General features: G+C 41.8%; 2 protein-coding genes across 13 annotated transcripts in view; both read left to right on the forward strand.

The window, feature by feature from the left end:
- EML1 (EMAP like 1) overlaps positions 1-10,058 on the forward strand; it is a 122,354-nt gene extending 112,296 nt beyond the window's left edge. For 11 of the 12 annotated variants that reach the window (XM_085580727.1, XM_085580722.1, XM_085580726.1 and 8 more), the window contains 8 exons: positions 79-210; positions 1,523-1,590; positions 3,098-3,186; positions 3,704-3,801; positions 3,926-4,013; positions 4,190-4,285; positions 8,085-8,215; positions 8,508-10,058. In XM_085580727.1, the coding sequence (XP_085436853.1) occupies positions 79-210; positions 1,523-1,590; positions 3,098-3,186; positions 3,704-3,801; positions 3,926-4,013; positions 4,190-4,285; positions 8,085-8,215; positions 8,508-8,633 (828 nt within the window). In that variant the 3' untranslated portion in view covers positions 8,634-10,058. The remainder of the gene's footprint in view (positions 1-78; positions 211-1,522; positions 1,591-3,097; positions 3,187-3,703; positions 3,802-3,925; positions 4,014-4,189; positions 4,286-8,084; positions 8,216-8,507) is intronic. The other variant, XM_085580728.1, reaches the window with a different exon arrangement.
- A 9,373-nt stretch (positions 10,059-19,431) lies between these two features.
- The window catches only part of EVL (Enah/Vasp-like), a 137,508-nt gene continuing 133,935 nt past the window's right edge, over positions 19,432-23,004 (forward strand). Inside the window, exon 1 of the mRNA XM_077783966.2 lies at positions 19,432-19,564. Coding sequence (XP_077640092.1) covers positions 19,560-19,564 — 5 coding nt within the window. The 5' untranslated portion in view covers positions 19,432-19,559. The remainder of the gene's footprint in view (positions 19,565-23,004) is intronic.

A 23,004-nucleotide genomic window follows, 5' to 3' on the forward strand; every position in this document is an offset into this window, starting at 1 on the left:
CCATTTTAACACTGTTTAAACATGTTTAGTTTTGATGGCCTGAACCTTCTTTGTCTAAAAGCATCTCTGCTTGTGTAGGGCCACACTGATGAGCTTTGGGGACTTGCAGTCCATTCCTCTAAGCCTCAGTTCTTCACATGTGGACATGACAAACACATTACACTCTGGGATGCAACCACTCACCATCCCATCTGGAACAAGATTATAGAGGTAAAAATTTATTAAATACAGTTACAGAAATTCTCCTGTTACAGAAATTCTCTAGTCATTTTGATTTTTCTTATGATTATTGTTTAAAAATACCTTAAAGTATTAACTTGTGGGGAAAAGATCATTTCATGTAAACCTATTTTTGTCATAGAGATTAATATAAAAGCTTTTTAATGTAGCTGTTCTGAGTACAAGTTAGATTAAATGCACTGTTTGAATCTCTGGTTTATTCAATGAAATATCTTTGCATTTGATATGAAATTATATTTTAAAAACATTAGGAAATTTTCCTTTCTGGAATGCTGTAGTGTTTCAGAAGCTGTGTATGGAAATCCTGGGTCTTAACAATTCTCTGAAATTTTCTTTAGAGTTATTAATTCTTTTAGATTGGTCAGTTGCTTATAATTAATGAGAAAATCCTTTCCACCTAGCCTCTAGGGCTAGTAATTTTAAATTACTAAAAATGTCAGCAGGTTAACTGAAAAAGCTACAATGTGATAGTGTTTTAAAATACAGAAAATTAAGGACACAAGCATTTCCATGAGATGGATCATTGGGCTAGTTTTTTGCTTACATTTTAAAATTATTTTTTAATGGTATGAGGGGGGAAATAAAGCTATATTGGTATTTTCTTCTATAACTTGAAAAGTTCTGGAGCTCATTCTTTGTAACTGGACTAGTATTAGAAAGAAAATGCTTACCTTGTTTTTAGGCATATGTTTAAATTGCAAGAAAAACACTAGAGTTTTACAAAGTAAAATGTTTTAAAATAGCACATCCAAATAAGAAACCCTAAATCTCCCACTGAGCTGCAGCTTAGCAGGTGCTGGAAAAAGGTGTTGGTGTGTGTAGGAGTTAGGCTTTAGCCCTTCTGCAAAGTGCCACGTACCTTTGTTGAGTAAGGGACTTGCTTGTCCTTCAGACTCTAGGTAAACTGCAGCTTTGAAGCTTAATTCTGAGGTCAGCTCTAGTTTAAGAAGTTATTTTTATCTCTTATTTCTTTGTGATTTGTTGAGAAGCTGCCATTGCCAATGTTATTGTTATGAAATCACTTGCCAAATTATTTTTAGAGAGTAAAGAAAAGACAAGAGTGGCCTTGTATAGAGGGAAAAATAAGTTAATTAGATAGTATTTAAATTAGTGAAAAATGCTTTTTTATGCTTCAAGTTTATACTGAAAGAGAAAAAACTACCCCTTAAAATCAACAAGATAGTTTTACTGTGTTTCAGAGTAAAATAATTTAATTGTATATTTGTTATAACTTGATAACATGGACTGGTAAAAAAGCATGCTTCTTTCTGAAACATTCCAGGATCCAGCACAGTCTTCAGGTTTTCATCCTTCAGCATCTGTTGTTGCAGTAGGGACACTAACTGGAAGGTAAGAGGTGCAGAGCTACACCTTGGGCACAAAAAACCACTGATTTTTCCATCTCACATCCAAGCTCATGTTCTGACTTTGCAGATGTATGCAATGGCACATCTCCATTCCCTATTGATTTCTACTGAATGTCACAGTGAAATTTATTTGTATTGCCTTAGTGCCTAGAAACTCCAGGCTTGGGCCAGCAGCCTGTGCTTGCTGAGTGCTGCATGAACAGAGAGATGGTTTCTGCCCTGGGAGAGAGACAGAGTGGGATCAGTGGGAGGAGGACATTTAGAGAGGGCAGGAACTCTAGCTCAGCTGTGATACCAGGCACGTCACCCTACCAGTGACCTAAATGTTAAATCTTTGTGTCCACTGGGAAAAAGGAGAGGCTAAAGGAGGAGTCGGATGTAGTGGAGGGAGATTTCCTCCAAGGCCTTTAGGACTGCATGGAGGAAATCGCGTAGAAAAATTCTGCGAGTTGGAAAATGCAGCAAGTGGTTCATGATCCCTAATGCAGTGACAACCAGAGGCTTTAAAAAATTTGGCATATTTTCCACTGTGCTAGACATTGTGCAAAAATGCACATTAAGAGACTTGTTCTGCTTGCAGAGTGTGAGGGATAAACAAGGCAGAGGAAACTGAGGTGCAGGAGAGTATTTTAGGCAGCAGGTTGAGCCCTTGGTGACATCAGCGACAGCTGCTGGGTTTATCTGTGGTTGTCTCTCATAGGAGGGACTGCCTTTGCCTAACTTCTCCCTCTCCTTTAGTGTCACTTGAGGGCAGGCTTGGCTGTTAGTACTGAAAACAGTTCCAGTTCACTGAGAACATATAGGAAGCTTGTAGGTTATGAGGCAAGCCTATTTCAGATTTTATATCGGCCCTAAATAGAGGACTTATTTTGTTACTGAATGTACTTTATAAAACAGAAGGAGAAACTTTGAGAGGAATCTTCTCTTTGACTCTAATCTGATGCAATATTGAAATGCAAATTTTATCTTTGTCCTTTCTACACGTGTCCACAAACTAATTTTTTGTTCATTAAAATTAATCAATTAAATTACACTACTGAAAAAATAATGAATTTATTCACTTTAAAATAAATTAATTCATCTTTTTGTCCTATCAGAAGAGAATGGTCCTGATGCTTGCTTGTGTTTTCCTTTGCTCTAGGATTTAATGCAGGCATCAATTTAAATATCAGCATAGCATAGAGGAAGGTCTTTAAAGGAGGACATCACAACAATGCTTACTTTATTCTTGTGCATGACATATTAAAACACACTAAAATCTGAAGACTGATATTGAGGTCAATGCCTGAGCATTTTTACAGTTAAAAAAGATGTGAAAGAAACTATCCTTGTGTTAAAGTAAAAATAGACCAAATTGAGTGGCAGTTGCTGTTTTTCTCTTCTTAGTATAAAACTTATGCTATTTTGACAGAAGAAAAGTTGGTCAAGATTACAGTAGATTTAAATTCCTTATGGAATGATTTATTGGCCTCTTTCTGTGCTTACAACAGGTGGTTTGTGTTTGACACAGAAACAAAAGACTTGGTCACTGTACACACAGATGGAAACGAACAGCTGTCTGTAATGCGTTACTCACCAGGTTTGAGAGCATTTATTTACTGGGGGAAAAAAAAAAGGCATTGAAATTTTTTATTAAATTAGGGGTTGGCTTGTTTTAAAATAAGTCCCTTCTTGCCACACTGAAATTGAAAATAAGTGTGCCATGAAACATTGGCAAGACTTTATGGGTGGTGTCTTAAGCTCTGGTTTTGTTTTCCCTCCATCCCCGTGTTCAATATGGTTTCACTGCAAAGAAGGGGAAAAAAAAAACTTGACTCTGTTGGTTGTTGCAATCAGGTTAGCCCTAAATGGACTGTAGCTGCTTCCAAAAATATCATGTGTTGTTAACACTTATATTTGTTATGTCAAATTGCTGTTTTGTAGTCTTGATAGATAAGTCACTGTGCAACTGGAAAATTAAAATTTCATTTATTAATTTTTCAGTATCAAGGCCTTTAAGAACAGTTTCTCTTGTCTGTGACTTTTCAAACAAACTTCAAAATTTGCCTAAGTTCTTTCTTACAGGAATAATTGCAATTTCACTTTTGTGTTTATAGATGGAAACTTCTTGGCAATCGGTTCCCATGACAACTGTATTTATATATATGGTGTAAGTGAAAATGGAAGAAAGTACACTAGAATTGGCAAATGTTCAGTAAGTAACCTTCTTTCTCCTGTTCAGTATCAACTCCCAAAGTGTATTTCATAGCACTGTATTAATACTGTCACATTGTGACACACTGTTAGTGCAGTTAATACAATACTTTTTCTCTTTGTAGGGTCATTCCAGCTTCATTACTCATCTGGATTGGTCTGTTAATTCACAATATCTCGTGTCTAATTCAGGAGACTATGAAATCTTATACTGTGAGTAAGAATTATATTTAGTCCTTTTGTGCAAAGTTCGGGCAGTCTAACACAGATTTAAAATTTAAATGAGACCATATAACTGCCAAGATCAACCATATGTTTTAATTCATCTGGTGTAATCCATACAATTTGAGATTTAAATATGATATTATGTGGGGCTTTTTCTTTTGTAGGGATCCCCTCTGCTTGTAAACAAGTTGTGAGTGTTGAAACAACTAGGGATATAGAATGGGCCACTTATACCTGTACTTTAGGATTCCATGTTTTTGGTAAGTGTATTTCCTCTTGCAAGTTCTTACCATTCTTCTTATTAACAAACACATGGAATGCCAACTTTTGCTTATGAAACATGACTATTCATAATTCAGGGAAAAATACAGAACTTCTGTTATGCCATTTTTATTACAATCTGTCTTCTTATTTCAATCCAGAAAGACGCTGATTTAATATTCTTGATAGCTTCAAGGATAAATATCATATAATAACAAAAGTGGGAGATAAGGAAAAAATCACACACTGCCCTTTCTGTCACAGTAGAGCAGCTTCTCATACTTTTTAATTTAAAGTAGCAGTTCTGTGAGATTGCCCTGTATTTAGGCAGTTACTGGGTCAAATCCCCTTACCAAATCTAGGTTCGTTTGCTCTGGTTACTGTGCAAACACAAAACCGATGATAGTCTCCTTCATTAAGAACTTATCATGTATTGTGATACAGTCTGTAGCAATTAAATTGAATGAAAGAAATTCAAAAAGAAAAACATAACAAAATCCAATGGTTTGTTTCCATGGGACTTCTCTTTTGCCAGTTTTGAAGGATCTGCTTTCCCCAGTGTACTCTGAAACTTTGTACTCATTCTACAATGTGTGCAGGACTGGACAGATGGTTGCAAACACTGAGTACAAGAAGTTCCAAATTCTTGAGTCCTCAAGAGGAAATAGGAAGCCATGGTAGAAGTTTAAACTGGTTAGTGTCAACTTGAGACCATTAGTACTTATTTTCAACACTTCACAGAGAACAGGCAAAGTATTGAAAAACTAGAGAATGAATGCAATATCTGCAGGATCATATATATACCTTCAGAGCACATATGGAGAAGCTAAAGTGCAAAATGAGTGGCTAGATTAATAAATTGAAGAAGCGCATAGATTATGAGTTGGAAACCACTCCATTTTTGTTCAAAGTCAATCAGTGCTTTAGGGCCTCAGAGCAGTCAGTTAGAACATCTTTATATTCTTGCTGGGATGGCCTCACTGGACACAGAAGCAGCAATCACAGCATCCAGGATGTGGGGCTTCTAGTACATTGATTTTTTCAGTAGCTATGGCTGACTGAAGTTAGGGATATTTTCTCTCTCTGGTAGAACCACATAAAAATCCCAAACTGTGCACAGCACCCGCAACTCAGCATAACCAGTGCAGGGGGAAGAAGGAACTCTGGTCCCTTGAACACCTGTCTTTGAGCATGGGAACAGATTAGTCAGCCTGGAAGTGTTTAGAGATGATTCAACTGAAAGTCAATACCATGTAAAGAATGTGCTTGAGGGAGGATGTTTTAGTGATACAAACACATAAATGTGAATGAGCAAAGACTTTAAAATACTTACTAATCTATAAGCTCTTTCAAAAGCTATGTGTTGCTGAATACATAAGTAAGGTGTCAGTTCATAGCACATGTCCAGTTTTGAAGAAAATAGTGTTTGAGATGAAGGACAGGAACAGAAGAAATCTAAGATACTGTATAAAGCCTGACAACATTGCAAGCAAAGCAGAACTCAGACTAGATTGGTTCAAAACTATCTAGAACACTGTAAATAGAATGATATGTTTGAATATATTTATTAATAGCATGCATGATAAATCAGCATGTAAAATTTGTAGGTGTTGTAAAGCTGCAGGATTAGCAAGTTGTCCTGAGAAACAGAGGAGTGGTATGAAAAAAGGAAGGGATTCAATAGAGTCAAAGAGGAGACTACTAGAATGGCAGAATCCAGTTGTACAAATGCTGAACAGATGAGAGCAGGTCTGCACAGAAAGATCAGATTACTTGTGCATACAAACTGAAAATGAGTCAGCAGCATTATGCTGTTGTAGGAAAGGCAGATACATTAGTGAAATGTGTAATGAAAAGGATGCCATGCAAAATGTGAAGCAATCATCCATTTATCAGTATCGGCTTCAGTCACAGCTGGAATGGCTGCTTCTGGTTTTTCACATTGGACCAACAGATAAGGTGCTGACTAGCAAGAATAATTAATTAGCCATCTAAATATTGTTCTGGGAGAAGAGATGTAATGAATGACTTCTAGAAAAGATGAGGGAAAAATAGCATGCCATCAGTCTTCAAATGCGAGAAAGGAAATGGTCTCTTTTCCAGGTCTGCAGAGGATGGGATAAAATAAGGACTACTTTTTCAGCAAGGGGGATAAAATTTGCATATTCATAAAAACTGAGTGAGGCACTAGGATAAATTTTGAAAGAACCAAGAGATTAAAAGGAAAATCCTGCTATCCTTTCCCCATTTCAAAATGGCAGTTAACTATTTCCTTCAGGGGTTATTTCCAGCTTCTCATAATGACCTCTTGGGAAGACTCCTGCCTCTTTTCAGCTAGCATTTGATATTCATATAGCCTCCTTCTTGTCAAAGCAGATATTTAAAAAAGCTTTTCTGTGTCTCTTTGTTCTGCATATTCATAATTCCACGAGTAGCAATTATCATGTTTCTTTGCAGCTTCCATTTTTTTGGGCCTCTTTTGCTATCCCTCATCTAGCAATGTGGTGTTTCCACACACATCAGGAAAGTTAAGAGCAGTCTACAAATCAGACTTTGCATTTTATTTACAGCAATTTGTGATTCTTTATGAAGACATGAAATTATTTCCTCATAGTGAATTGCTGTGCAGTGATACAAAGGCTGCATTTGGGAAGAATCCCAGTGACTGAAGGATTGCTGTTCCCACGGGGCGTGGCAAATGCCTGCTGTGGGGTTGGAAGTATCCTGAAGAAGGAGGAACTGGAGTGTGCCTCGGGAGTTCTTAGGGGAGTTCTTAGCAACTTTCTCACCCTGACCTGCAGCAGCACCAGAGGAGGAGTGTGCACTCGAGTGGGTAGGGCTGCACACTGCAGAGGATGGGTGACACAGGGACAGGCACTGAAAATCTCAGAGCCAAGACATGGCAGGAGTTTTGCAAAGTCATGATGGCAGAGCACTCAATATAACTGAAGATGACAGTGGTCTCTGAAAGCTTGGTGCCCTTTATGTTGAGTAGGGATTAGATAAATTCTAAATTAGAAAATCATAACCAAAGAAAGCCTGCAGTACTGCATGCAAAATCCTGACATTTCAATGACTGGGTGGATTTTAGTAAAATTGCAATTTATTACAGGCAAGTATTCAGAGGCTTTGAAGATGTGGTGCACAGATTTGATCTCTGCTCTGTTGACCTTACAGTTGGATTTTAAGACACTACTTTGTGCAAGAACAGCAAAGAGTACAGTATGTAGTGAAGGAAGATAAGTACTTATAGTAGAACAAAAGCATTTGAAAACCTTATAGTAGGTTCAGTTTCTTTTCAAGTGATCTATTAATTAATAAATAATAATTTAAACTATAGAATGTCATTTTTCATATGGTTTAGACTTTAATAATATGAACAAATACCTTTGGATCATACTCTAGTCTAAAAACATACCCATGTAATATGAAAAAAAGTGTGTTAACTCATACATAAGGAGAAGGGAAAATAAAAGCAGTAACTGTTACTTTTCCACATAACCATATGAAAATTCTTTCAGGCTCAGACACATGACTGTAATTCAGCAGAATGCATCTTCTCAAAGAAAAGCACTTTGCTGACTAGCAAGAATAAAGGGTTTTTTTATATGCTTGATTATCTATTAGGATCTGGAGTTCAGCTGGTATGGAAATACGCATTCTGACTCAGTTGCAGTTATTTTTATAGGTTTTTTGTTTTCTTAAAAAAGTCATCCTTTATTAATATTTTAACAGAAACTTAGGCTGTCACTTTTATTTCGTTTATAAAAGCCTTTAATTAGTCCCTCTGTGTTTCAGGTGTATGGCCTGAAGGTTCAGATGGCACAGATATCAACGCTGTCTGTCGATCCCATGGGAGAAAACTGCTATCAACAGGAGATGACTTTGGCAAAGTACATCTCTTCTCATATCCATGCTCACAGTTTAGGGTAAGGTATTTCCCAAAAATTTATTGTAGTTTGCACAAACGCATTAAATTTTGTTTTCCTGTGAACAAAAAAAAAAAATCCCAAAACACATCAGAACAGGAAGAATGGGAGTATTTATACATTTTAAGGGATTTATTTAAAGTTGATTGAGACAACAATTAAATTTAAAAGTTAATTTAATATTAAAATACTTCAAGAGGATGACATGATGCCTTGGTTTCATTGTTGCATGAATGTTCTAATGAGATGCTTTTATAACAGCTGCTATTCTCACTAACCTGGTGTTTTCTAGGCTCCAAGCCATGTGTACGGTGGACACAGTAGTCATGTAACTAATGTAGATTTTCTCTGTGAAGACACCCACCTCATCTCCACAGGAGGAAAGGACACAAGTATTATGCAGTGGCGAGTCATTTAAAGGAAACATCAGCATGAACATACACAGTTGAGTCGACCATGCACAGAACTTATGTATAAACTGTATATTTAAAACTTAACAGTATGTTTGCAGTTTAGCCTGGTCACTGTGATTTTTGTTTAAAAAATTCTTACAAACCTCAGGAAAATTTAAGCCCTGTGCTGGTTACCTTACTCAGTCTAGTATTTTTTTTCATTGTGTCACACCTTAAGGTTGTTGGTTCTCTGTTGTACAATATACAATGCAGTACAAGTTTAATATAAGAAATGTGGCTTGACAGTTTGCAATACAGTGGTATTAGCAGAATGTGACTATATTAAATGTTTTCTATAAACACTGCTAAACTGGTCACAAAAATGCCTTTCAAAGACTGTATATATGTGCTTATTTGTTTCACTATCTACACTTTGTACTATATATCTACTTATATAGAAAAATCTATGACAATGTCAAGGTACTGAACTGTTTCTGCTGGAGGCTGATGAATAGATACAAAAAGTATAAACTGCCATGTAAGATGCAAAAATTAGTGTTCTAGACCTGAAAATGTGAATGCTGGTAAATTTGCATTCTCTTAGTAACAGCACACCGTGGGTGTCACCCATGAGGAGTTGTGTTCCTTTTCCAATGAATCAGCAGGCTTTGTCCCAGTTTGACCTGAATTTCTCAGCAGGGCTTACAGATATCTGTGTGGTTCAGGTAGTCCATATGAGTTTAAATTAAAAATCTTTTTACTTGTATATGAAAAATTTCTTTTTGAAAACAAACCAATAAAGCTTGGCCACATCCCCATTATTGGCTCATATATTTAACTAATATGTATATTAATCAGCATGATGCTATATTGTACATGTATAAGATTTTAGCAGTTCATAACAAATGGTAAGGCCATCCAGCTTTACTTTTTTATGCTTATGGATACTGTATATTTGTATTTTAAGACCAAGTAGACCAAGTCTAAAGATATCTTTTTAAGTGTACCATAAACCTGCAGAGGCTAAAGGAAGACTTGGAAGCCTATATGAAATATTAATGTGTAACTTCTGGCCCCTGTGTTTTGTGCATGGATGGGTATTTATAGTATGAAATAAGATTGTGTTTTGCAATGAAGTAACAGTGGAGGTGGTATAAAATGGTTAAGAAGGCCTTATCAATGTTGATTGTGACACAGATTGAAATGTATTGTTTACTATAAGGAATGTATCTGAAGAATTTTAAAAGAAGAGTTCTAAGTGGACTCGAAAAAGGTAATATTAAAATTTTGCTTGTAACAGACAGTAAATGTTAATTCTCTGAACTCTAAAGCACTGGTTGTTTAGAGTGATTTAAATGAAATTGAATCAATAAATTTTGAAACTTTTTTATTACATCTCCAACCTCCTACACTGAAAGTGCAGGACACCAATAAACATGTATTAAAGTGAATTCTCAATGCATTCTTCTTATTTAGTAAGGTGTCTTTGTTTAAGCATGATAAAGAGACAGGCTTTTAGTTAACAACACACATTTGTGATTTCTCCATTAGAGATGCATTTGAAAATATTTGGCAGTAAAATCTAGATTTTGGGGTACATAATTTTATGTGTGCCCATGACTCTGGGGACATAATGACAATACATACCTAGAGAGTGAAACTCCAGCTTTTCAGCAGGGAAGGGTACCCCATATGCTCTCACCTGTAAACTGCCTTGGTCCTGCCTCTCAGTACACAGCTCCTGTTTCTGGGTACTCAGCTGGTGGAATGTTGTTCCACTGCTCAGATTTATGCTCAGAGCAAGAGCTCCTGACAATTTCTGTGTTAGGAACTTGTCCTCAGGCAAGACCTTCAAAGGCCATGGTTTCAGGGTCACTTTAACCTGATGTTACCTGGCACTGTCACTGAAGGCAGAGGTCTTGATCCCAGCTGGTTACTCTGATCCCATGCAGCAGCACAAGAGTTATTGTGGCCATAAGCAGAACCCAGCTGGGACACAACAACTAATGCAGTTTCTGATCTAGCTGTGCAATGTGAAAAATAAATGGCCAAAGGAGCACTGAACAACTTTTTTTAATAGTGATGTTAATCTCCCTCTTCTTGAAGTGTGTGAAGCTAAGGTACAATACCCTTATATTTTCTAAGGTTAATCTAATCATAAGAGTCCATAACACACAAGTGACTGGTTTTCATTGTGTTTCAATGCTTGGTTATCCACAATACCTTCTGTTTTTTGGTTTTTAATTTTTTTTTTATTTGCTTTTGCAAATGAGGTGCTTTTAGGTTTTCTGCTTTTGGAACTGTAGGTGACTTGTCATTACTTGCAGCAGAGAAAACAGTATTTGCAAATTGGCTTGGCTCGTTCCCTTTTTTCCTTCTCACATGGTGCTACTCTTGGGATATAGTAAAGCATTTGTGATCCCTTTCTTCATTTTAAACTGTTGTCCTTTAGAAGAAATAGATGAGGAATACTGTAAGTTCATCCCTAGGGTTACTGATCAAAGGGCTTTTCAACAATCCCAGCCCATCTGTGCCTCTGCTGCTCCTCTGTTTCTAACTTTTGCTGTTAAATGTGTCTTTGTTCCTCTATAAAAACCTGATAAACGTATTAGCTGAATTGGCAAGTGGTGGGTAATGTCTTAAGCCAAATATCCGTTTGATGACTGTTAGTCTCCTTTCTTTATCCAGGAAACTCTACACAATTTTGCCATTGTTATAGCTAATCTTCAGCTCTCCCCTCTTCCATCCTTGTTCTTTTGTTCTTGCATTTATTTGTTTTCTCAGGAGTGTCTTCTTTTTCACTTTACAAGAAAAAGAGGACAAAATAAAATAAAGAAAGGGTTATGCTTGAACTTTGTGTATTTTATTCTCTCTAAAATACCTGAATTCTTTACCTGACACTCTGTCTGCAGCAGCTCTTTTCCTGCCCTACCATGGAGCATAAGGCTGGTCTAAAGTCCATGGCTGAAGACACTCCTGGGCTTCTGCTTCTGGCTGTTCCCTCCCCTCATCCTGGCTGCAGCAGGTGCAGTGTTGCTTGAAGAAGAGACTCATCTCTTCATGTCTTTTGTGTATTGCTATTGTCTGCCAAGCATTCAGATACTCCCCTTCAACTTCCTGTGGTTTCAATTCCCATTTCTTGCTTTTCTTCCCTTTTATTTCCAGCATCACTGTTCAGCTTCCAGGACTGCATCCACAGCTGGCACATGTTGCTGCCTTTACCTGCTCATAAAGCCAGTGGCCTTGACTACCTCTCTGGTAGTTTTGGGGCTGTTTTCCTGGTTTCTTATTGTATCTCTGTTCACACTTCTTCTGTGACTTGTGCTTTGGGATATCAGTGAGTGCGTCTGCTTTTGTCCCTTTCTCCCTGCCCTGCCACCTCCCAGGGTGGGGACACTGAGGGCACCAGCACTGTTCTGTTGTTTCTCAATTGTCTGTTTGTCTGTGAGCAGTTTCTAATTTGTATAATGTACTTAGGTTTTGAAATATTTTTAGGGTAGGGATTTTTTTTTCTGTTCTGTGGCATTTAGCAAAGGGATTTTGGGATCCTATACTTACTCCAACTGTATGGCTGTCATATTTGTCCAAAATGATGAGCATGTATTCAGGTAATGCTTCTCTGTTATGGTATTCAAAGCAATTAGCTACTAAAGTTGATACTATATTCTCTTAAGTCTTAAATTATTCAGAAAACAATACAAATACTTTCAAAATACTTCTTTCTCCCTCTTTTACACTCTTATAAAATAAACATAGACTCAATCTTGTTTTTAAGATCATTGCCCATTTCTGAGTAGAGACTTTTCATTGTTTGCCTCCTGTCTGTCTTCATATATTTATTTTACTCAGAAATGATATCTTTGTATGATATCAAAACTACAGCCTTTTTCAACTAATCTGATATGTACTATTTGAATTATTTTCTGAAATATTAATATTACATAAATGTTTATCATAGTGCTCGGTTTTGACAGGTTGTTGAAACCTGAGAGGTATTAACAATCCAGCAGATAAGCACTACAAAAACCAGTCACTCTATTAAAAAAAAAAAAAAAAAGCAAAGAAGGAGATAAATGTAAAAGAAAATAGTTTTTGCAATGCTGGTGAATTAAAAAACACTACAGTTTCAAATTCTTTAAAAAAAAATCCTTGTGGAGCAAATAAATTTTGTTAAAATTGATTTTTTCCTACTGTAATTAATATGGGGTTCGTTAATTCAAGGTCATATTTCCTGTGTGAAATGTTTGGATGATTTCTATTCTTGAGAAGATTTTATATTAGAGGATATTATTTTCCTTCAGAATTATTCATGTGCAAGAGCTTGCAAGGGCAAACAGCCCCATTTTCACAAGAGTTGACATTTTTAATTTCTTCTGGTTCTGCTCAGGGAAGCAGGCAGTCTTTTTGCTCTGTTTTCTACTGGGGCTGTTGACAGATCACTCAATTGCATCGTCAAAAAATCCTACAGATGGCAAGGAAAATGTCACTTTAATTACTAGTGGGAAGAACAGAATTATGGGAAGCCTGAACTGAAATCCTTTCCTCCCATTGCTGGCCGGGATTCACGGCTGTGCCGGGGCAGTCTGGTCGCTGCCATGCAGCCCCCGCTGCCCCGCACAAGAGATGCCCCAAGCCAGGGCACCTCCTCATCCACAAGATGGGAGATGAGGAGCCAGCTCCTGGGGGAAGGACAGAACCACTGCCAGATGTCTGCTTGTGGCTGGAGGCTGCTGGGTGAGTGAGGACATTAGCTGTTCATGCTCTTGCTGGGAGAGATTTATGTTTCTCCTTAGTCATGAACTCCTGCGGCAATTTCATTTTTCTTAATGGAACTACTTTGCCCCTGAATTAATTAAATAATTGCAGAAGACTAAGTGGTAATTTGCATGGAGGTATCAATGGCAGTGCAGCCAAAGCTGCCATCTAGCTCTGACAGACCTTTTTTGAGTCAGCAGTGATAGCAACAGGCCACTTTGGCCACTTCAAAAGCCACTTGGGAAACCTGAGTCAATCAGGATGGTTCACAGCACTGTGATCCCCATTTCCTGACAAATGTAGAAGAAGGGGCCTCCTTTCAGCAGTGCCTGTCAGTGTCACCTGATGCTGTAGGCACTCCTTGGGACCTCACATTTTGTCTGTCTTCTTAGGAAAGCTTCATGTCTTGGACTCAAGTGGTTCTTCCCCACCAGCTTCACAGCAGTTTGATTCCACCATCTTTTGGCTGACCACAGACCACACTAAAGGAATTTAGACATTTCTGTTTGTTTGTAGTGGACATATCTGTCCTTAAAGGCTACCACTTTGGGTCTAGTCTGAGGTGCTGAGCTCAGAACCATGGGAGTGGTGACCTGCTTTCTGGGTCTATGCAACTGAATGGGTTTTTATCATGAGCTTTTCATCACTGTCATGTAAGAGAGGAACATTTTTTAAATCTGCCCTTTGGAATTACCTAGAATAAGCATGTAGCCAGAGGGAAGCAAATTCATCTGCTCTGTGGATTCTGTCAGTTGCTCCAAATTCCAGGTTGTAGGATAAAGAAATCTCCTTCAGGCTGTTCAGTCATTATAGTTAGAAAGAAAAAATTAAAAAGCCTAGTTGAGTTCTGCAGCCACGTTAGATTATTGTAATTTGCCGTTGCCTTGATTTGCCCTTGCACTGCAGAGATGTGCTGAGGGGGGAACAGTCTGCACGAGCCTGAAGAGAACGCCCCTCTACAAAATGGGTTTCCTGGCTGTTCTTTCTGGATGCAGTTTCTCATTGAGATAAATGTCATCATTTTAGGGTTCCTTCCTCCCTGCCCTGCTTCTTTTCATCAGCTTTCATTGCCGTTATAACATGGTATTTATGACATCAGTGTATAACCACAGGGAAAGTTATTGCACCAGAGGTTTGAGTGTTTTGGCCTCTTTACAGCACCTAAAAAGAGCAGAAGCTGAGCTCTGTCTGAGAGTCTCTGTCTACAGCTCGAGCAGTTGGAGAGTGAGCTGACAGGAGGCTACAGAAGTGGAAAGCCCTGTGGCATTTCCCGTATGTGCAGCTCCTGCTCAGCACAAAACCTGGCCACGCGCAGCCTCCGCAGCCTGGAGAGCCCCGGCTGCCTGTGGCTTTGGGAGCACAGCATCCCCCCCGTGCCGACTCCCCTCCTGCTGGGTCTGGGTGAGAGGGAAGGTCACCTTTGGCCTTGAACAGGTCCCCAGGGTCTGCCTGCGAGGCAGAGCTCCTCCCTGCTGCCTGGAAGTCTGCAGCTTCCTGCTTCAGCCTCCCTAGTGATTGTAAACCCTGCTCTCAGAAGGCATAACAGGAAAAATAAAAGTGCCAGGGAGCTCCTCCCTTTCCAAGAGGAGGCACTGACTATCTCCCTGAAAGCAAAGTTGTGCTCCCATCTTCACTGGAGGAAGTGTGGTAAAATAGAATTAAAGTATATTAACAGTCTATTTTCCCTACTTATTCTCTGCCCTTTCCTATATTAATTCTTTCCCTTCTTCATGATTTCCTCATTTTTTTCCTTTTCATGTCATTTCCTTTTATCTCCTTCTGTAAAAGTAAAATTTCCAAACTTAATTCCTTCATTTTTCTGTAGTCTCCATTTTCCTATTCCCTTTAGTACCTGCCATGCTCTTCTGCTACTTGATTCTTTGTTCCACTCTCTTCTCATCCTTTCTTCTTCATCCCAGAGCTGGATGAAGTATTGCTAAGGGAATCCGGGTGCAGACAGTGGGTGACTTCACCATGGCTCCTTTGGACTGCCACAACAAGCCTGAGATGTGCTAAATGGTGCAAAGATTATAGAGGTGTGGTGATGGGTGAAAACCCAACATCCAGGGCTGAACCTCTCTGAATTTTGGGGATCTTTGAATCTCCCTTTGCACCTGAAATTGAAAATCATGTTCTTTCTGCCTCAGTGAGGTGTCTGTGAAATCATACAACTTCATCTTTGGCAAAGGTTCTGGGTCATGTTACTGTCTGAGAAACAATTCCTCTTAGAAATAAAAGCATACATATATTATTGGATGTAACATATATATATACACTTTATATATATATATATATATAAAGTCACCTCTCAAGGGTGACTTTCACAAGGCTAAATCCTCCTTGCTTAGGAAAACCTTCCAATAATAAGTGTGTAAAATAAAACAAACTATTGTGGACATTTGTTTTCCTTGAAAAGAGGTTGTTTTGTGGACAAGTGCACAGGAAAGTGCCAGTGTTTCACGAGAAAGCTCTGAGCTGGACAAATTCAGTGGGAAAAAATGACCACAAGACTGTTGCTGCAGCAGCCTGGACATGGCATGGAGTCAGAGAAAAACGGCTGGATGACCTTGAGCTCCTGATAGGAGGATGTTTACAGAGGATGTTGCCCCAGGCTGTGTGACTGCATAAGAAGGCCATCCTCTTCCTCCTCTTCCTCCTCCTCCTCCCCTCCTAACATGAAATCTCTGAAACAACAAACAGAGCAGGCTCCAGGGCATTTCTGAAACAGGACCCAGAGGCCTGGCAGCAGATCCATCAGGGTTTGCCATGCAGGAGGTCCCAGCTGGGAAAGGTGCAGTTGTAGGGACAGCACTTCTCTTGTACAGGTCCTTGCTGGGCTCTGCAGTAGAATTTGCAGATAGGGAGAGGTGCAATGGGAAGAGGGAAGACCAATGAGTCCAGCAGGATGGAGACCACCCTGGTGGGTCAGGATTTCCCCTTGGGCAAAGAGCGGGTGAATTACCAAGACTACAGTCAAAGGTTATATATCTGTCAATACAAATAACCAGCTTTAAGTCTCTTAGAAGACATACAGTTCTGATTGCAATATATTATCAGATTTGTCCCAGCAAAACAATTATTACATGGTCCAGTCATGTATTTCTGTCAACACAGTGATCTGCTGGTCAGCCAATGAATGTTGATAAGAAGCCTCATGGATTTTGATACAAGAAAGGTTTTTAATGCTGCTCTATTTTTGTGCAGTTAGTGGCCAGCAAGACTGGTATCTGTCTTTCTTCTCTTGCTTCTTTCTGTAAGAATAAATAAAACAGCAAATATAATTGTCTAGTCTAGTAACCTCACTGCATTGCTGCATCACTTCTCAACCACCTCATGGGCAATTAAGCCTCCCAACACTTTTCAGATGCTGCACAAGTTTATATCCAGTGAGGTGTTGCAGCCTGCCCAGGGACAGAGAGTGCCTGTGCCCAGGAGACAGTGCAGGTACAGAGTGGTGAGTGGCAGAAGCCACCCCTGTCCTTTCCAGGTAGTTTGCAGTCCCCTGTGGGCAGCTGCCAGGGCTGGATGTGTCTGTACTGGGGCACATGGTGGCTGTGATTGCAGCTCTTTGTGCCCCTTTGTGCTGTGCAGCCAAGGTGCACAGATAAAAGTCTTTGCAGAAGACAGTTTTGCTTTTATAAAACTAAATATTCTAGTTTTATATCTCAAATGTAGTATGATTTACATAAATTTATTTGCCTGTTTGATTTGTGCCTGTATAAACCTATCTTAAGGAAATTATACTTTAAAAAAACATATTATCAGTGAAATCACATATTGATTTTCTATTTTAATCAAGTTTTAAATTCTAGTATTACCATGAAACTCTCCAGTTTAATGAGCATCCTCCCTGCCTTATGCTGTCTCCCATATGTCCCATGAGCTGGTCAGTGACCCACACTCTAAAGGATTAGTCAGATGATAGTAATAAGAAAATAGGTTTTATTTTTGCTCATTATTTCTTCATATGCTTACTACCTTCAGCAACCTCATCAGAAATTATGTGGATGAGTTTCTCCAAGCCACTGTCACTTGGGGGAGGCTGCATATCAGATCTGTGGTCTGACACAATTGTTTCTTTATACAAACTATGCATATTGTGCCTCCTACGAGATTTAGGATAATTGCTAATGAGAAAGGACTGTACATTTTGGTTTCAAACAAACAAGGAGGCCCCTTAGATATAAGGGAAGCAGCTTCTTTAGGAGACACTCTCTATCTGAAATGAGCTTAGATTCATTGTTGGGGTCACTTGGGAAGAGAATGGAGCAGACCTGCTATGGGACAGGGAAAGCATGAGCTGGGATTTGTGCTTGTGAGGCACAGAAGTGGTGGGGGTCCCTCCCCCCCAGCCCCCAAAGTTACCCCTGTAACTCTGTCTCTAATTATTTTTTTAACATATTAATGATAATTGAAAACAACAGATATCAGATATGTATTAGCCACCAAGAAACAAGCATGTCCTTGAATAAAAGGCATATATGTGATTTCTACCATGGGGTTTGTTGCTGTCATATTTTTTTTGTTGTTATTGTAGTATATTTTATTTGGTATGAAGGTGCAGTGGACAGCAGCAAAGTTTGACAAGCCAGTGATGAAAGAGCTCTGTAGGTCATCAAATCTATGGGCTTGATTTTTGCAACATTTATTCGGGTTGCATAGGTTACTACTGCAGTAAAACTAAGTGTTGTATTGGCATGAGTATATAAACTTTTCAGAGAAATTGAAATAAAAAATGTATTTATGTGGAAAATGGCCCCTATTACTTTGGTCCACCCTGCCCAGAGCCCACCCTCCCAGCCCCCCTGGCTGCACCCCCCAGAGCCAGCCCTGCACGCAGGGACAGGGCGCAGCTCCCTCGCCCTTCCCGGCACATGCAGGTGAGGCGGGTCTCAGGGAGCGATGGGGGCGGCGTGCATTGGGACACAGACACACGGAGGCAGGGACAGGGCCAGAAGCCTTTTCTGCCCCAGACAGACTGTGTGCACACACGTGCCAGCTGCCTGGAGACCTACAGCCTGCTGTGGGACATGGTTGGTTGGGGGTTTTTTTGTCTAAACTGTGTGATGCAGAACTGGGAGAGATCAGCGGGAGATGATCCACAGAGAGTCAGAGTGAGGAGCCTTTTACTCTTGAGAAATGGCAAACAAGTTATGGTGACCTATGTATGGACGACCTGCGAAACAACTGCATAATTTTGTCCTGTATCATGGCAGATCCTTGAGGATATTCAAGTGATACCAATTTCAACATAATCTTTTTTCTACTGGGTGATGTATGGGAAGAGGTAAAGAGACATGGAGAGGGGCAAGGGAAGTTCCAGGCTCTGGGCCTCGTCAATGCCATCAACCTGTGGTTTGGGCTGGACGAGGGAGTTGGCACGAGGTGACTGGAAAGAGAAGGGCAGCGGGTTCGGGAGTGGGGAGGAGAGCGGGGTGGGAGAAACACAGGACTTGGAGGCAGCCCAGGGCTGGGAGGCGAGTGTGGAGAAAGGACGAGGTTGAAAGCAGGGCAAGAGCTCGCAGGGACACTCGTTGAGACAAGTGGGAAGGGTGAGGGAGCAGGAACACAGCTGCCCTCCGGCGTTAGCTGGAAATGCCACTTCTGCTCCTACTCGTACGCACAAAAGCACCGATTCTGTCCCGCACAGGACAGCGCTGTGCAGAGGAGAGGTCTCCACCATCGGCGCTGCAGCCGGGACGCGGCTCGCCCAAGCCGCAGCGGCACGGGCCGGGCAGCCCGGCCGAGCCCGGAGCCGCCGGCCGGTGCTGCGCAGGGTGCGAGGCCGCTCCCCGCCCCACCTGCGCCGGGCGGGGCCGGGCGGGGCCGGGCGGGGCCGGGCGGGGCCGGGCCGGGCCGGGCCGGGCGGGGCCGGGGCTCCCCCGGCAGCCGCGGCGGGGGCGGGGCGGGGCGGGGCGGGCGGCGCGGCCCCGCCGCGCGTGGGAGCGGAGCGGGGCGGGCGGCGGCGGCGGCGGCGCTGCTTTGTCCTGCCCACACACACAGACACAGGCAGCGCAGCCGGGCGGGACCGGCAACATGGCCGGGCCGGCGGAGGGGCTGCCCGGCGCCGCGCTGCCCGGCTAGCGCCCAGGGGCCCGGCGCTGCCGCTGGGGCGGCGCCGCCGCCGGAGCCCCCCGCGTCCCGCCGCCGCCACCGCCCGGCCCCGGCCGCGGCCCGGCCCCGGCCCCGCCGGGAAGATGAGGTGAGTGCGGGCGGGGATGCGCCGAGCGCCGCGGGCAGGGCGGCCGCGGAGCTCCAGCCGGCGGGTGGGGGACCGCTGGTCCCCGCGGCGGTGTCACGCCGTGGGGGTGGGGATTTCCTGTGCCACTGGAAGGCGGAGGAGAGGTTAAGCAATGCGGCGCTTCCTAGTCCTTCACCGGATGGATAGGAGGAGTGGGTGGTGACGTTTTTGGCATGTTTGACTGTCAGTGCCTAAGTCCATCTGACAGATTATCTGGCGGTTACAAAAGGCTGTAAGCGCCTGTGAAGCTGCCGCGGCGTGCGGTGCCCTAATGCCGGGATGTGCCCGCTGCTGCCGTGCCCTAATGCCGGGATGTGCCGGTGCTGCCGTGCCCTAATGCCGGGATGTGCCGGTGCTGCCGTGCCCTAATGCCGGGATGTGCCCGGTGCTGCCGTGCCGGGCAGCCGCGATCGGCCCGCTGCTGCCGTGCCCTTCAGCCGGGATGTGCGCGGTGCTGCCGGATCGTGCAGCCGGGATCGGCCCGGAGATGCCGGCCCTGCTGCTGCTGGGATCTGCCCGGAGATGCCGGGCCCCGCAGCCGGGATCCGCCCGGTAGAGCCGGGCTGTGCAGCCCGGGGGGCGGCGAGGAGAGCGCGGTGCGAGGAAGGGAAGGAGGAGTTCAGCGGAGGAGCAGAGATGGGGCATTGCTCCAGAGCATCCAGCATGGGCCGTGCCGGCTCCGCCAGTGCCCCTCTCTCAGGCAGCGGTGCTACAGCTCGGAGTTGTCCCGGGGTCAATTCGCCAGGTGTGAACAGGAAGGGCGAAAAGCTCCACCAACCCAATTTCATGGTGGAACGATGGAGGGGAAGCGTTATTTGGCTTGGTTTATACCCGTCCAAACCTCTCTCTTCCCTCATTTAGTAGAGTTCGCTTGGGCTGTCAGTATCTCGGAGCAGCCCAGCCCCTGATTCGTCTTTAATACTAGTGAATTTTTCCACTTAATAATTATCTTTAGCAAAATAAAATTGCTTTAGGAAACCTTAAAAATGGAAAGAACAGTTTGAAGCCAAATATCTTTCTGTGGTGCCCGATTCCTGAATTGCAGGGTTGGCATTGCTCCTAGCAAGTGCAGTGGGAGTCCAGAAAAGCCTTTGCCTACATTTGCAGTTACATTTAGTCTGGCACTATCATGTGTGTTGAAGACTTGGAGCTGCATCGATTTTTTTAGCCATTAACATTAACATTAATTTTTCTCACTTGATTAAAATTACATTCTTGGGGAGGGCCAAAAGCACACAGACCTGCTGTGTCATGTATCTGGTGGTCATGTGTCTCTGGTCTCCGTGCAAAAGGTGTGTCTGCATCAGTCTCACCTGGTCTGACCAGAATGCGAGTCAGAGACCTCTGGGGAGAAGTCATCAAACACAACAGATGGTAAGGAATGTTCCCTTGCTCCCTTCTGCTCACTTGGCAGCCCAGCTGGAGAACTCTGGCCCCATGCAGAAGGGTTGCTAGAGCTCTTTCCCGAGGAAGAAGGAAAGTTGTCTTACTGACTCATGAGCCCATCTTTCACCCCAGGGAGGCACCATGGGCAGATTGGAAGGCTGCAGTGATGTTGGGTTTCTCCCATTGATGATGTTCTCCTCCACATGAACTTCCTCAGTTGGTGGTTGCGCTTTGTTGGAAGAGGGCAGAGGGGAGAGAATCCCACCAAGACAGACTGTGAATTAGAGTATCATGATGTACCCAAAGTGATCCCCACCAGGAGAGCTTGGGCACTCTCAGAGGAGGCCAGCCACAGGGTGTTTTGGAAGAAAAAAGTAGCTTAACTCCAGGAGAGGCTCCAGAACTTGCCCATATCCTCACTTTTGACAGTGATGGAGGGGGTGCTGTTCTAGGCTGCCCCAGGCTGCCTCTGCTCTAGGTGAGGCAGCCAGAGCTGGTCTGTGTGTGCTGCTGGGCGTGTCCTTGTGCAGCTGCCCTTTCCTGCTTTCCCCACTTCACACTTGGCATCTGCAGGTGCATCACACTTAAAGTAGTCTTTTGTTATAAATATCACTTTCATGCTTAATGTATATTATTAATTTGTTGGGTTTTTTAAAATGGATTCCTGTTTTTAAACGCTTCAATTACAGGTTTTTTTTTCCTTTGCATATACAGACATTACTGAATAGATTGTACTTGTCAGTAAATCACCTAAAACCTTTTCCAATAACAATTCTTGTTTAATAAATACAGGCTGTATAATTCCAAAATACCCTGGCAGGCCATATAATCATTTAATAAAAACCTCCTTGAAACATTTGCTTAGCCATGTGTGTTTTATTTATACCACTTTTTGTGGTGGATTGATTACAGTGCTATTCTTTGCACTATTGCATTTATGTGATGGTTTCAATTTTTTGATAATTCTTTATGTCTTCACTTCAAAGGTATGAAGTGTGTGAATAGTAGGTGTACCAGCCACCTTAGGAAGAAAACAGATTATAATAGATGTTCTGCCTCAAAAATGGATTAGGGTCCCTGTGTGGAAAATGTTAAAGTGCAGAGGTGTTATTGTTTTTTAGTACACAAAAATACTGCTTTAGTACAAGAAATGTAGTGGTTATTTGACAGCAAATATTAATTTATTCTTAGAAGTAACAAAATTAGCTCATGCTTGGGAAAATGTCTATGAATATCACTGTAGGTGAAAATAAATTTTTTACATTCTGTCAACAGAGGTATAACCTATAATTTCTTTAGTCATACCTGTAGTTTATAAGGCATCTGTGTTTCAGTGGTCCCTATTCTTAAAAATAAAAACCAGACATAGCACTTTTTGTGTATCCCTGAAAAAATCCATCTCTCTTTTTGCCATGGCTGTAGTGAGTGTTGCTCTCTGTGCTCCTGAGGCAGTGATGGGGGAGGAGGGGGAAGCCTCTCAATTTAAGCACTTAGTTTTTTTCCAAACAGAACATACAGTTAATATCTGGAGATGGAACCAGCCTCTAAACAGGATTATTCAGATTAGAACTATATCTCCTAACTTTTTTGTGGTATAACACTCTTTCATCCAGGCCAGAGTAATGAGTTCAGCACAGAAATGATGGGGGAAGACAGTGTCCCTGGGCACCTTAGAGTTCAGCTAAAGTCAGCCTTTTTGATCTGACATATGGCTATCAACTGGAAATCTGAAAAAGATGTTGTATTTAGCTCTAATTTAAATGGATGGAGCAATATGTTGAGAAAAAGAAGACTGAATATTCATAGTATAAATCTGTTTTAGTAATGGAAAGGTACATAAAGTATACTTCTTAACCCTTTTGTTTTCAGACATAAGCAAGCAAAGCCCGTACATTTATACCAATAAACACAACGTACTGAGCATTTCAGTGTCCTCCCCATTTTCTATTAATTAAGCAGCTCATGAGATAACTCAAGAGTCTTGCCAGTTCTTTCAGTTTGCATGGAGGGTAACT

This window comes from Lonchura striata, chromosome 5, assembly GCF_050655825.1.
Source record: "Lonchura striata isolate lonStrDom1 chromosome 5, ASM5065582v1, whole genome shotgun sequence".
Lineage (NCBI taxonomy): Eukaryota > Metazoa > Chordata > Aves > Passeriformes > Estrildidae > Lonchura > Lonchura striata.